Here is a 14,883-nt window from a genome sequence, read left to right on the forward strand (position 1 = left end):
TTTATATGTTTTACATATTTCCCCATATCTTTGTATATTTTGATGCAATTTTCAAACTTTTATGGGATATCTGTATCAAAATAAGTTTTCCCATTGTTATGAGCATCTTTAATATAATTTACTTTGACCATCGTCATCATGCAAAATAAAACAAGGTTTCATGTTTATTTTATCCAATAAATCTATTATTGATTTTAGTAAAAACCTTTTAAATCTACTACGTATTCCAATCGACGATTTTTTGTGCTTCGCTACTTATGGATGTTGTCATCCTTGTTATTAATGTGTCTTGAGTTAATTAGTCCAAACTTCGAAGGCAACTTAATCTATAAATTAAATTACCAATTAAAGATGGATATATATATTTTTTTTTAATGCAGGATCCTGTAAACCCAACAGCCAACATCTACAGCCAGATCACAAGCTTGGTGAGGCTGCAGCTCATCACGGCCATCGGCAACGACACCCTGGAGCAGCCCAAGTACAGGTGCAACGTGGACTTTGAATTTGTGAGGTCTGTCTCCAGAAACTGTCAGTTTGACATCCAGAAATATTTGTACTGCCAGTAGATACAGATTTATATAAAAACAATTGAACTAGAAAAGGAATTAAAGAAACAAACTTCTCTTTATTAAATAGTTTAATCCAATCAAAGATTTTTATATTCAATTTGTTTCATAATTCATGATTCTCAAACAATCACCTTACCTTTATAAAAAATATTTTTAACTATTTTTACGCTTATTAAACTATTGTGATAAACAAAAAGATAATCTGATATAAAAATTATTTATTGTACCTGAAATGATTCTTACCTACAAACTTTTAAATAATATTTATAATACATTGTGATATGCTGTATTTTAGATGTTAATTTATTTATAAAAATGTCAGTGCTACATAAACAAATAAAACAGAGGGTGCAGGCAATATTTAAGCTGAATGGACTTAACTTGAAACAGGTATAATATATTGTTAATGAATTGTTTTATCTCTATACATGTTTGGCAATTTAGTTTTTCAAAGGTAGATTCTTTTTATAAAAGTATTAGAATCTCAGTGTGTCTGTCTGTACCGAAGGATCTCGCTAACCGCTGAACCAATATGTGAAGATAATTTCAAACCAGTCATTAACCAAAGAATTATCTAATCTTTGCAGGAAGGCTCGAAGTATCTTGCAGAATTATTATCAGCTGTACAAGACCAAGAGGAACGGGAGGAATGGATTCAAAAGTAAGTAAACTTGATTAATATTAAAACAGACATCTGTATTGAAAAAGTATTTGGTATGCAAACTAATAAATTCGCAGTATCATATTTTAATTTGGAAGAATACTTCACTTTATATGCTAACATTATGTTTTCTTTAAGGATTCTGTTCCAAGTGCAGAAAGAGAAGCTTGAAACAGCTGTTATAGACAGAAGTATTCTTGAGAAAGCTGTCAATGAATGTACAGCTGAGGGGGGAGCTGATGAAAATAAAAATCTTCTAAATATTATTAAGTGAGTTCTACTTCTTAACTTAAATACTTAGTTGAATGGTTGAGAACATTATGATTATCTAATATTTACCCTTGAATTGGTTTGCGCCTGATTAAGGGTCATTGATTCCAACCATTTTTACATGTCATTGATTTGACGAGGCAGTAGTACAATTATAGCAACGTTAAGAATGGAGTGTTTTTGGGTAAGAACATCAGAAACCATTTATATCGTTATATCGTTTTGTAAATATTAACTAAAATTGATATATAATATATTTATGTATTTTCAGTTCATTCGATGCCCCAAGATATTTGTACTCTGCAGAAAGAAAAAAGTTTTTGAAGGTAATATAAACCATAATTGTTTTATGTTATTAATAAAATTAAATATTTAAGAAAGTGAAGCAAAATACAAAAACTATCCTTACAAATACGATGTTATTTCCAATCCATTTACTTGGGGAAAAAATCAATTCTATATAAATATTTTTTAGGATGAGGCTTTAGGAAGAGATAAAGCCAAATTGCTTCCAGGTGCATGTTTGAAAAACAGACTATTTCTGGACAGGTAGGACACAATTTATTTAGAAAAAAATGAAATGAGTGTATCAATGTTATCTATGTACTTTTTTTACATACTCGCGGCTACGCCCCTTTTTTGTTGGGATCGGGGGGCGGGTAATTTTTTGCAGAGCGATTTCTCTTGGGAGGATGGTGTTACCCTCCCCCAAAATAGGTATAAACCTCCAGGACCTACGAGAAGCTAACCTGAAAAGTAAAACCATATCGGTTCAGATGCTAGCGAGATCCTTCGGTACAGATGGACTGAGATCCTGTTACTTTTATATAAGGATTATTGCAATTTAAATTTTGACTGTTGAGTTGAATGACTGCAATTCTTTCAAAAATGTTGATATTAAGGTATACAAATATCCACCAGCGTACAGCTAGACATGACTTGTTCTCCACGACCAAGACCACGGAGACTCCTGCACAGGAGGAGGAGAGCCAGGTGAAGAAGTACAGTCTCAAGCCTGTCAAGTTTCTCCTCGGCACTGTTGAGAGATTGGATAATGTCATTGTTCTTGGCATGTTGACACAGGTTAATCAAATATTTTTTTTTTAAAACAGCTCTACTCTTTAATTAAATCAAGGAATTCCTTCCTTAGTATTAAATTGATAATAGACTAGCTTATAACAAAATTATTAAGATGATTATTGGCAGTATTGGTCATGGTCATACATTGACTATACTTATCTTGTTTTTATTTTTGTAAATGCTGCGTTGCTTATGTACAATGTGATTGTTCTAGACTGTTTGTACAGCTTATTACAAAAAATCAAAATTATCTATACTATCTAAATACTGAAGTAGCAGAATTTCAGTTTATCTGTCAAGTACAGGGCGACCACTGCATACTATATATACTATTTATACTATATAGGATGAGTTTGGATACTATATCATACTATATGACAAAAATTTACTATATATACTATATAATATTACCTTTATTTGACCAAAATTTACTATATATACTATATGATATTAAATTTAAATAACAAAAACGAATATTGTCAGTTTTGAGACAACGCCTCTGAAGGAGCGTTTTGTCTTATTTTCACAGTAGGTTTTCTCCTATTTCTAGCCCCTGCGGGGGGGCTTTATCTCTGAGGGGAAATCGTTAACCTTTGACTTACCCAACTTAACCTAAAATAACCCATAAAAAAATATTGTGATATGACAAAAATGCATAAAGCTCTACAGTAATTGAGAAAATCCTGAAAATATATTATTGTTTGTGATTATGTTTTAAATATCAGTTATTTTTCATAGAATTAACTTAAGGGAGCGAAAAGTTTTGCCACTTTCGCCTACTCCGTGATTATTAAGCTAGGTCTTATTGTGAGACTATAGGTTAGTTGGGATAAAAGTTTACTTTTGGGTATTAGTTCTCTTTGATTTATTATTTTTTTGGATAGGTTTCCAGGTTCAGGTGCTGCAGGCTGGAAGGTGGTTTCTGGACAGGTAAAAAAATTTAAAAATTTTGTTTGAAGATTTAGAGATCAATTTATCTTAAACAAAATATGCACCTTTTAGGATGTTATTAACATCTGAAGAAAAAATGAAAATTAGCCTCCAGGGTCAGGTCCTGCAGGCCTCCAGGTTCACTCTGGACAGGTAAAAAATACAATTTTTATTTTAAGAGTTAGAGGTCAACTTTTAAAACAGAATATGTATTTTTTGATCTTATTAACATATATGAAGAAAATATATAAATCGGCCTTCAAGTTCAGGTCTTGCAGGCCTCCAGGTCCACTCTGGACAGGTAAACAATCAAATTTCTTATATGAAGAGTTAGAGGTCAATTTATATAACAGAATATGCATTTATTTGGATAATAATAACATATTATTATATATTAACATAATATTTTACCTGTCCAGAGTCCATCTAGCTGGGGCCTGCAGCACCTTAACCTAGCCTGGAGGTCGATTGTCATTTTTTCTTTAAAACACATAAATATTATCTAAAAAAGATGCTTATGTTGTTTAATAAACTAACCGGTATTATCCTTTTAGAAATTTTTTTTTCAATTTTGAAAATTTGAGTTCTTCCTCCCCCCCCCCCCCCCCCTCCGACAGCGAACTATGATCTCTGGCCGCAGCGCTCGGCTCCCTAGGCTGCCTAGCCGCAGCGCTCGGCTCCCTAGGCTGCCTAGCCGCAGCGCTCGGCCCCCTTGCCTGCCTAGCCGCAGCGCTCGGCTCCCTAGCCTAAAACCTAACCTAACCTAAGTCCACCTGGAGGCCTGAAGCACCTAAACCTGGAGGCTAATTTAATTTTTCCTTAAAATATATAAATAACATTCAAATATAAGCTCATTTTGTTTAACAAATATTCCATTAACTGTTCAAATCAGAAGTTTGATTTTTACCTTCCCAGAGTCCACCTGAGGGTCTCCAGCACTTAAACCTGGAGGCTAAATGTCATTTTTTTCTTCAAATGTGTAAAAAAAATATCCAAAATGATGCATACTTTGTTTTATACGTTGACCTTTAACTCTTCAAACAAGAAAGGGGGGAGGGGGATGTGCCACTTTTTGAAACCAAAAGTAAAACGTGCCTGATCTCGGCCCATAAAAGAGTTATAGCTCTTAAATTCTGCACAGCAGTTGCTTTTGTGGTGAACAATATGGAACTGTTAAGAAATGGCGGCGGAACCGCCGCTCCCGCCAAAAACCGCCGTTTCCCGCCGAATTTTGTTTTGCCTTTTCACGCCATAATAGACAATTTTCAATCATCTGAGATAAACTTTTTTTTATAATAATTTTGCTTATATTTTACTTGACACTTGTAAGATTTTACACTTTTTGCAATTTTTTTTAAATATTGACATGACATCACTGAAAATATAAGGGAAATTTTTATTAGAAAAAAAGTTTATCTACGATGATTGAGAACTGTCTAATTTGGTGAAAAAACGGAAAAAAAATCGGCGGGAAATGGCGGTTTTCGGCGAGAGCGGCGGTTCCGCCGCCGTTTCTTCACAGTTCAATATTGTTCACCATAAAAGCAACTGCTGTGCCGAATCTTAGAGTTATAACTCTTTTATGCGCTGAGATCATCCACGTTTTACTTTTGGTTTCAAAAAGTGGCACATCCGCCTCCCCCCTTTGAATTTTATCTGTCCAGAGTGGACCTGGAGGCCTGCAGAACCAGATCTTGGACGTCGATTTTAATTTTTTCTTCAGTTATATTAATAACATTCAAAAAGATGCATTTTCTGTTTTATAAGTTGACCTCTAACTATTCTAATAAGAAATTTGAATTTTTCACCTGTCCAGAGTGAACCTGGAGGCCTGCAGGACCATAAATTGGAGTCTAATTTTAATTTTTTTCTTCAGATATGTTAATAACATAAAGATACATATTTTGTTTAATAAGTTGATCTCTAACTCTTCAAACAGAAATTTAAATTTTTTTTACTTGTTCAGAAACCACCTTCCAGCTAGCCTGCAGCACCTGAACCTGGAGACCTATCCAAAAAATGATTAAATATACGTGAATTTCTACCCCAAAAGTAAACTTTTATCCCTAATGACCTATAGACTCATATTAATACCTAGCCTAATAATCAGGGATCGGAAGCCTCACGTAAGCCGCGTGTAAGCCTCAGTGAAATCGTGATTTTATCACAATAAAATTCAGCTGGATGTATAAAACGGCTCTTTAGCAGACAATCCTTCTTTCTGAAATTTTTTTTTCTGCTCACAAGCAGGTTTAAAACTGAGGCTTATGCGCGGCTTACGTGAGGCTTCCGATCCCTGCTAATAATCAAAGAGATTTATATACTACTAGCGGCTACGCCCCTAGAGGCCTCTAGTGGCACTTTAAATGTTGTTGTTTGTTAAAGTTAATTTTTTATGTACGATACCACCTTATTTGACGTTGAAGTCTCCTCTAAATTTGAAATTTTTATGATTTTTTTGTCATTTCTCTTGGGAGGGTGGTGGTACCCTCCCCCAAAATAGTTATAAACCTTCCCGGGACTTATGAGAAGCTATCCTGTTAAGGAGAACCCGATCGGTTCAGCGGTTAGCGAGATCCTTCGGTACAGACACACACACAGACACACAGACATCCTGTTACTTTAGTATAAGGATGTATTACTAAATAAAACAAAGTCCGATACTATATCATACTATATGAGTAAGAAAAAATATACTATATATACTATATGGATTAAAAAAATATACTATAAAAATACTATATTTATTTGGTTTTGGAGTGGTCGCCCTGCAAGTAAGATTCACATTTTTTAGAAAAAATGATTTATGGTCGTGGCAGGTTTTTGGCAATTTGCATTGGAATGCATCACTCCCCTCATTGACAAAGTTGTCGCCTTTTAAAACAATTTTATTTGAATGGTTATATTTCAAGATGACCCACGGCTGTTACTACTTGGAGGATCCAAGTGGTGTGGTGAAGCTAGACCTGAGTGAGGCCAAGTTTCATACTGGTCTATACACCGAGAACTCTTTTGTCCTGGCGGAAGGATGGTTTGATGATGAAATATTTCATGTTCTAGCCCTAGGTAGGTTTTTCACGTAGAAGGATTTCTCATCGAGAATAGTTATTTCTCGCAGCGTATTATAAACAGTTTTCCGCGGATATAGAATGTACAATTGTAAGATTAAAACCAGTTTTTTTAGCCCCGAGGTGCCGAAGGCACCGACTAAAAAAGCTGGTTTTAATCTTATGATCGTACATTTTTATATTCGTAGTAAACTGGATATAATACGATGCTAGACATAGTTTTTTCGTATGGATGAAAGCCGGTTCCTATCCACCGGATTCGAATGAATACGAGAAAAAATCTTAATTTTGTTTTAAATACCTACTGCCGATAGATATTTTAACACTTACACGTTAGCTTTAAATAAGGGGGGGGGGGAGTTTGTACAGTTATAGGAAATGAAAATTCAGTATCAAATTTTGGCCTGGCCGTTTGGGCTTGTTTTTAAAGTTATCAACCTAATTCTTTTTGTAAACTCTCTTATAGGTTTCATTTCAAAAATTAGCTCGATATCTTTAAAAATAAGCTCATAACTTTTAGTGTTTGGGGGGTTCTTTTGCCCCACTAGCGCATAGAAGGAAAGTCCCAAAATTCAATTTTCAATTTTATAAGAGAGTTTACAAAAAGAATTAGGTTGATAACTTTAAAAACAAGCCCAAATGGCCAGGCCAAAATTTGATACTGAATTTTTATTCCTATAACTGTACAAACTCCCCCCCCCCCCCCCACCCCCCTTAGGGGACGGAATTAGAAATGGATAATCGTAACTAATATTTGAAAAGGTAATATGATTGCTGCTCGTCCTTTATATTTCTTTTTGGTTTCAAAAAGACTTAATTGTAATATCTTAGGTTTCCCTCCGGCTGAGAAAAGTTCAGTGACTAGAAAGTTTTTCGGAAACACTAACTTTTTCGGCGGACCAATGGATCATTCCGCCAAGGTAAATATTATATTTAGCATTACCTTAGCGTCAAGTGTGACGCGTTGGCAGCTTGTAATTAGGTTTAGGTTAGATGTGTTTAGGCTACTATTGGAATATTAGATTATTATTAGAATTTTATTGGATAATATAATACACAAGGCTAACATAATTGTAATTGGTACCTATTTAAAAAAATGTCGGATCATGGAAAGAAAACGAAGTAACGGGTTTCGTCGTATTTTCACAGTAGCTTTTCTCTTATTTCTATCCCCTGCGGGGCAATTAATAACATTTACCTAACCAGATAACTTACCAAAAGCTACTGTAAAAGTTCAACAAAACTCGCTACTTCGTTTTCTTTCCATGATCCAAAATATCTATATAACTTTTAGAGAAAAAAACAAGGATGACAACATCCATAAAAGCGAAGCACTGAAACGGACATTAACACTTGTCTAGTGTCTGAACTGAATAATCAGAATATAAAAGTATCGAAAGAGTCGAATCAAAATTGTAAGTAAATTTTTGAAAAACTGCTTAATACAGGATAATGTTTTGGACATACTTACATTTTTAGGACTTGATTATAGAGTTGCTTTGCTTATACTATTGTTCTTTGTTGTCCCAGGAATCAATATATCAAAAATCAGATCAAACGGATAATTCGATCACATAAAAATTTGTTGTTAAAAAAGTAGAAAAATCAACATGTTTAAAATGGACATACGGACATTCTGGTAATGATTATAGAGTTGCTACGCTTTCTAAATCGTACCTAACTCCTACAGGAATCATCATGCAAAGTTTGAAATCGATAGGACAATTCTAACATGCCTACAATAACGAATAAAAGCTATCTATCTCGGACGGACGTACGGACCGACCCTAATTATAGAAAAGCTTCGCTTTTAAAAATAATATCTAGTCATAGACATTTTTGTCTTTAGACTTCATCCTTCATGTAATCAAATTAAAATCTTAAATTTTAGATGTCAGAAAAGCTGCAAATCGTTGAGAATGAAAACACGGACGCCATGTTTGTTTTTATGTCCGACGTGTGGTTGGACGAGCCGGATGTACAGTCACGACTGCGCCGTCTCTTCGCGGGTTATGCAAATATTCCACCAACTATGTTTGTTTTCTGTGGAAACTTTATAACTCACAGTCAGTCTGGTGTTCAGTATAATAATTCATTAAAGGTAAGTCTAACCAATTAAGTAGAATTAGCAAAATATTTCTAATAAATTCTATTTTCAATGAAGCTTACCTATAGAATTTCAAAACAATTGAGTTTTTTACTTGTGTTATAGTAATAATTTAAGGTTCAAAGCTTTACCAAAAATAAAACAAATTGGCAAAATATTGTTGGCTTGTTTATCCCATATCTAAATAACTAATGTTATACCTATACCTCCCTGACACGACAGACCAGTTATAGAGTACCTACGCTTTCAAAACAAACACAAAGTAGGATAGATTAATCATCCAAACCTTTTCTGATCACAATTTTTATAGGATCATTTAAAGCAACTTGGAGAAATGATCTGTAGCCACCCGACCCTGAGGGATGAATCAAAGTTTGTATTTGTACCTGGACCTGCAGATCCTGGCTCACCTAACATCTATCCAAGGCCTCCACTGCCAGATTTTATCACGAAGGAATTGAAGGTAAAGGGGTAGTTGCACGAAATGCATTAGTGAACCGCATATTTTTCCCTAGTTAATTTGTTAAACTACATTTATATGGCATATATTTGAAAGAATTTCAATTTTCTACCACGTAGTTTTTAAAATATTAAGACTTGAAAATCGTCTATTTAAATTGCATATATATATATCACAAAAAGACGATTTTCAAGTCTTGATATTTTAAAAACTACGTGGTAGAAAATTGAAATTCTTTCTAATATATGCCAGAAAAAAATATGCGGTTCACTAAATTATGTTCAAATGCATTTCGTGCAACTACCCCTTTAGTAGTTGTAAATAGATTCATTCAATAATTCTTACATTTAGTTGAATATTTTCTTTTCATTTTACCAAAAATGTTAGGTTTTGGAAATGCTGCGTTGCTTATGTACAATGTGATCGTTCTTGACTGTTTGTACAGCTTATTACATTTTTGTGCAGAATATAACCCCTGGAAATACATACAGATATATAGATTGGAATCTGCAAAATCATAATATGTTTAGTGAATCACTCTCATTTAAGAAAGCTTAAATCCAGAATGGCTCTTATAAACTATAGTTATTAGTTACTCAACCCAACTTAACCATAGAATTCACATAAATTTTTATTTGCTATTACAAGTAATTTTGATTATACCTTAATTTACAGGAGCTGGTACCAAATGCAGAATTTGTATCCAACCCTGCCAGAATTCAGTACTGTACACAGGAGATTGTTGTTTTCAGAGAAGATATTGTCACTAAGATGTGCAGGAAAACTATAGATTAACTAATGACAGATTTTTTTATGATGATATAAGTTGCGGTGGTTTTCACATACTAGAGCCTTCGCCCCATTTGGAAAGTTTGTGGGGGTGGATATTTAAAACTATACGCAGCACAAACCTTATGAATCTTCCATTAAAATAAAATTTGATTGTTTTAGTCCTTTGCGAGATTTTTCAATATCTTCCATTTTTTGCATTTTCACAGGAGATAGCTAAACATTTGCAACGCATTTTATTCACTATAGAGTACTTAGTAAAAAATAGAAACAAGTGTTTCAAAGATGCTTGAAAAATTAATCAGCTTCACAAATACCTACTTTTTCATTGCTAAAGATTTCTACCTGTCCCCTTATCTATAGATATCTATGACAGGAACGCTGTGTACTTCCCAAGCACAGCTGATATCCCGGACCATGTTGCCAGAACCCTGACTTGCCAGGGTCATCTGGCACCACTGCCGCTCCATACTATTCCTGTTTACTGGGACTTTGACAGGTATAATTTGATTTGTCATTGTTACAAATGGATATATAAATGAGTGGATATATGAGAGATGAAAATCGTCCACAATTTAGGTTTCTAACATGGGACTTCATTTATCCAGTAGGAGGAAAGGGGTTGGATTGGGGAGGGGGTCGTTATTTTAGCCACTAACAAGTTTCACTTTATTTGAGTACATGATAAACATGTGTAAGATCCAAGTAATATTAAATCCATTTTATTACAAGTAACAAAAACCTTATGAAAATTTAGGTAACGTTTCTTTATTTAAAAATTTCTAAATAGATTAAAAGCATAAGATTAATTTAATAATAAATGCTCTGTACTTTAAAATGTCCGTAATATAGGTTAATTTTTATGCCTTATTGCTAGGTACTATGCAAAATTTAAAATCAATTAGATATTCCTTTCTAAAACTTTCTGAATCCACTGGGTTACAATAATAGATACCTAAAGTATTTATAAAATTTTTATATCTAATCACCTCAGGACTTTTCATTCAGAGTTTGAAGTTGTTTTTAACATGTACACTGTAAAAGTACAAAAAGCTTGAATCCCTACTCAAAAAGGGGGGGGGGGGGGGAATGTGGTGACTCGTCACACGACATACCAGCAATTTTATTTTGGATGCTACTCCCTTAGTTTTAGAGATAATTGGATGAAATCTTTTGGGCTGGGTCACTAATTACCCCAACTAGTGGTATCTTTAAAAAAAAACGGCGGCGGGACCGCCGCTCCCACCGTCCGCCGCCGTTTTCCGCCGCCACAAAAAAAAAAATTTTTATTGCATTTCTCGCCGAATTAGGCAATTTGGAATCATTTGAGACCATGTTATTTTTTTTTAAAAATTTTCCCCTTACAAGCAACCCTGCGGGGGGACTTTTTTTTCAAATTATCGTTTATCAAGGTATATCTTAAATACAGTAATTCTCCTGTGATTTTGAAGATATTGAAACAAAATCTTTTTAGGTTGGTAAGTTCAAAATATTTGAATTAAGAAAACGGCGGCGGGACCGCCGCTCCCGCCGTCCGCCGCCGTTTTCTGCCGCCACCAAAAATTTTTTTAAATGCATTTCTCGCCGAATTAGGCAATTTGAAATCATATGGGACCATGTTATTTTTTTCAAAAATTTTTCCCCCTACAAGCAACCCTGCGGGGGGACTTAGTCATTTTTTTCAAGGTATATCTTAAATACAGTGCTACTTCTGTGCTTTTAAAGATATTGAAACAAAATCTTTTTAGGTAGGTCAGTAAAAAATATTTAAATAAAAAATGGCAGAGGTACCACCGCGGAAAATGGCGGCGGGACCGCCGCTCCCGCCGTTTTCCGCCAATACCAAAAAAAATTTTTTTATTGCATTTCTCGCCGAATTAGGCAATTTAAAATCATTTGGGACCATGTTATTTTTTTCAAAAATTTTTCTCCTTACAAGCAACCCTGCGGGGGGACTTGGTCATTTTTTCAAGGTATATCTTAAAATCAGTGGTACTCCTGTGCTTTAAAAGATATTTTAAAAAAATATTTTTAGGTAGGTTAGTAACAAATGGCAGAGGTACGGCCGCGGAAAACGGCGGCGGGACCGCCGCTCCCGCCGTTCGCCGCCGTTTTCCGCCGCCACCCAAAATTTTTTTATTATATTTCTCGCCGAATTAGGCGATTTAGAATCATTTGAGACCATGTTTTTTTTCAAAATTCAAAAAAATATTTTGTTTAAATATCTTTTAAAGCACAGGAGTACCACTGATTTTAAGATATACCTTGAAAAAATGACTAAGTACCCCCGCAGGGCTGCTTGTAGGGGGAAAAATTTTTGAAAAAAATAACATGGTCTCAAATGATTCTAAATTGCCTAATTCGGCGAGAAATGCAAAAAAAAAAATTTTTGTTGGCGGCGGAAATCGGCGGCGGACAGCGGGAGCGGCGGTTCCGCCGGTCCCGCCGGTCCCGCCGCCGTTTTCTTAATTCAAATATATTTTACTTACCAACCTAAAAAGATTTTGTTTCAATATCTTCAAAATCACAGGAGAATTACTCTAAAACAAATTTTTTTTGGTGGTGGCGGAAAACGGCGGCGGACGGCGGGAGCGGCGGTCCCGCCGCCGTTTTCTTAATTCAAATATTTTAAACTTACCAACCTAAAAAGATTTTGTTTCAATATCTTCAAAATCACAGGAGAATTACTGTATTTAAGATATACCTTGATATACGAGAATTTGAAAAAAATGACTAAATCCCCCCGCAGGGTTGCTTGTAAGGGGAAAAATTTTTGAAAAAAATAACATGGTCTCAAATGATTCCAAATTGCCTAATTCGGCGAGAAATGCAATAAAATTTTTTTTTTTGTGGCGGCGGAAAACGGCGGCGGACGGCGGGAGCGGCGGTCCCGCCGCCGTTTTTTTTTTAAAGATACCACTAGTTGGGGTAATTAGTGACCCAGCCCAAAAGATTTCATCCAATTATCTCTAAAACTAAGGGAGTAGCATCCAAAATAAAATTGCTGGTATGTCGTGTGACGAGTCACCACATTTCCCCCCCCCCCCCCCCCTTTATTTAACAATTTAAGATCACTGAATCTGTATCCTCTACCTGACCTTGTGGTGATTGCTGATAAGTTTGAACCATTTGCTGCTGAACATTTAGAATGCAAAGTTATTAACCCGGGTAAGTTCTTACACATGGAAAAGATTAGCTAAATTTTTGTGGTAGATTTGTGAAATATTTAAAATATTAAGATCAAAAAGTGTCAAGTGCAAATAGCGTTTTTGCCGCCGTTTCTTCATAGTTCAATAATGTACTTATTTCAGCAAACCTCTTGTTTAATTTTAGCGTTTTAATCCTATTTTATAGTATTAGATGACATACCTTTACTATTTAGTTATTAATTATCATTGTTATTTCCTTTCAATCTAAAACAACATTAAAGCAAAAGAGTAAATCATAAATGATTATAACTTTTATTTTCAGGATCTTTGAAGAGGCAGAATTACTCGTTTAAAACTTATGTTCCAAGCACCAGAATTGTTGAAGACAGTCAAATACCCGGGGAGGAGGATATCATGGAATAAATCTACTAGAATCATCATAGGAATTATGAATATTAATTAAAATATACAATTTTATTCCAAGAAGCAATAACTATAGTTTAATCAAAAATCATATATTAATCATTAATTGTAAGGAATTAGGTTTAATTTTGCAAAATCAATTATAACCGTAAGTAGCATTTTCATTATACATGAATATAAAAGGGGAATAAGCACGAACGAGAGCAAGTGATTCTAGGCACCTTCCAGCAGTGATTCTAAATATTTTTTTGTGAATATGCTAGGGTTATGTTTGATATAGTTACACCAACTAAAAAATTAAGCTTCACCATGGTTTTCTGTGAATAAAACTGAAATGTTGAAATATTATTAAATGTTTTGTTGAGTTCAAAGTTCAAATAAAATAACACGCCAAAACATAATCAAATGCTGTAAACTACGAAAGTACGCTAATAAATCTGTTAACAATATTACAAGTTACCATACCTTTTTCTAAATTAACATTTTTCATTAAAAACTTTTTAAAATTAATATAACGATATTAAACACTCGCTCTCGTTCGTGCATACTCCCCTTTTAGGCAACACTTAGCAAAGAGTACAAAGAGGGAAGTCATTTTCTAGTAAATCCCGTAAAGGTGTGTGTTATAAGGCCTAAAAATAGTAGTAGAACGATAAGGTGCTCTATATAGTGGTATTCCCTATTGAATAGAACAATAGGGAAATTTTTTTTTTTGATAACCGTACCTGGAATATCTATCATAAGAAATTTCTATCAAACGCTTTGTTTGGCTCAAACTGACAAAAATTTAAAAAATATATAATTATAATAATAATGTTTTCTATAGGTACAAGGTAAAGGTTAAGAACAATCTATACCATTAAATAAAGGAAGAAGCCATTCTTTACAGGTTGTACGAGCAGTGAACATTAAAATGAAACTTTAACAAATCATTAATACAATGACTTAGTGAAACAAACCAACACAACAAGTTACATACAGACAATTTTGAAAACATTCAGATATACAATCTATATAAGAAGGTAAGAGATTCAAAGTGGAGGTTGCATGTCATATTCTTTCTTTGCTTGTTGTGTAGTATGTCATTTTTAGTTTCAAATCCTATTTTAAAGCCAGAATATTTTTTTTATAATAAAGATTGACCAAAATATAGTTGAAAAACAAGTTAGTTTTTTGATAATGAAAGTTTAATTTACCTAATTTTGTACCTTATTATTATTATAATTATATATTTTTTAATTTTAGTCAGTTTGAGCCAAACAAAGCGTTTGATAGAAATTTCTTATTTTTTTAAGATATTCCAGGTACGGTTATCAAAAAAAAAAAAAAAATTTCCCTATCGTTCTATTCAATAGGGAATACCACTATATAGAG

General features: G+C 34.0%; 2 protein-coding genes across 2 annotated transcripts in view; both read left to right on the forward strand.

Moving 5' to 3' along the window:
- Orc5 (origin recognition complex subunit 5) overlaps nt 1-868 on the forward strand; it is a 9,504-nt gene extending 8,636 nt beyond the window's left edge. Inside the window, exon 12 of the mRNA XM_080175811.1 lies at nt 381-868. Coding sequence (XP_080031937.1) covers nt 381-569 — 189 coding nt within the window. The 3' untranslated portion in view covers nt 570-868. The remainder of the gene's footprint in view (nt 1-380) is intronic.
- Nucleotides 805-13,739, forward strand: PolE2 (DNA polymerase epsilon subunit 2). Its single transcript, XM_080175792.1, has 14 exons — nt 805-962; nt 1,160-1,233; nt 1,372-1,503; nt 1,775-1,829; nt 1,979-2,052; nt 2,406-2,586; nt 6,426-6,579; nt 7,413-7,501; nt 8,473-8,682; nt 8,999-9,151; nt 9,824-9,924; nt 10,311-10,436; nt 13,008-13,105; nt 13,409-13,739. The coding sequence occupies exons 1-14, from the start codon at nt 888-890 to the stop codon at nt 13,507-13,509; spliced, it is 1,623 nt and encodes a 540-aa protein (XP_080031918.1). The 5' UTR covers nt 805-887; the 3' UTR covers nt 13,510-13,739.
- Nucleotides 13,740-14,883: the final 1,144 nt, after the last annotated feature.

The sequence above is a fragment of the Acartia tonsa genome, chromosome 1, assembly GCF_053477335.1.
Source record: "Acartia tonsa isolate MP-2025a chromosome 1, ASM5347733v1, whole genome shotgun sequence".
NCBI lineage: Eukaryota > Metazoa > Arthropoda > Copepoda > Calanoida > Acartiidae > Acartia > Acartia tonsa.

Coding starts and splice junctions, on each gene's coding strand:
- PolE2 (XM_080175792.1), top strand. CDS start 888: ATGTCAGTGCTACATAAACAAATAAAACAGAGGGTGCAGGCAATATTT. Junction 1,504..1,774: donor AATCTTCTAAATATTATTAA/GTGAGTTCTACT, acceptor ATGTATTTTCAG/TTCATTCGATGCCCCAAGAT. Junction 2,587..6,425: donor TTCTTGGCATGTTGACACAG/GTTAATCAAATA, acceptor TTATATTTCAAG/ATGACCCACGGCTGTTACTA.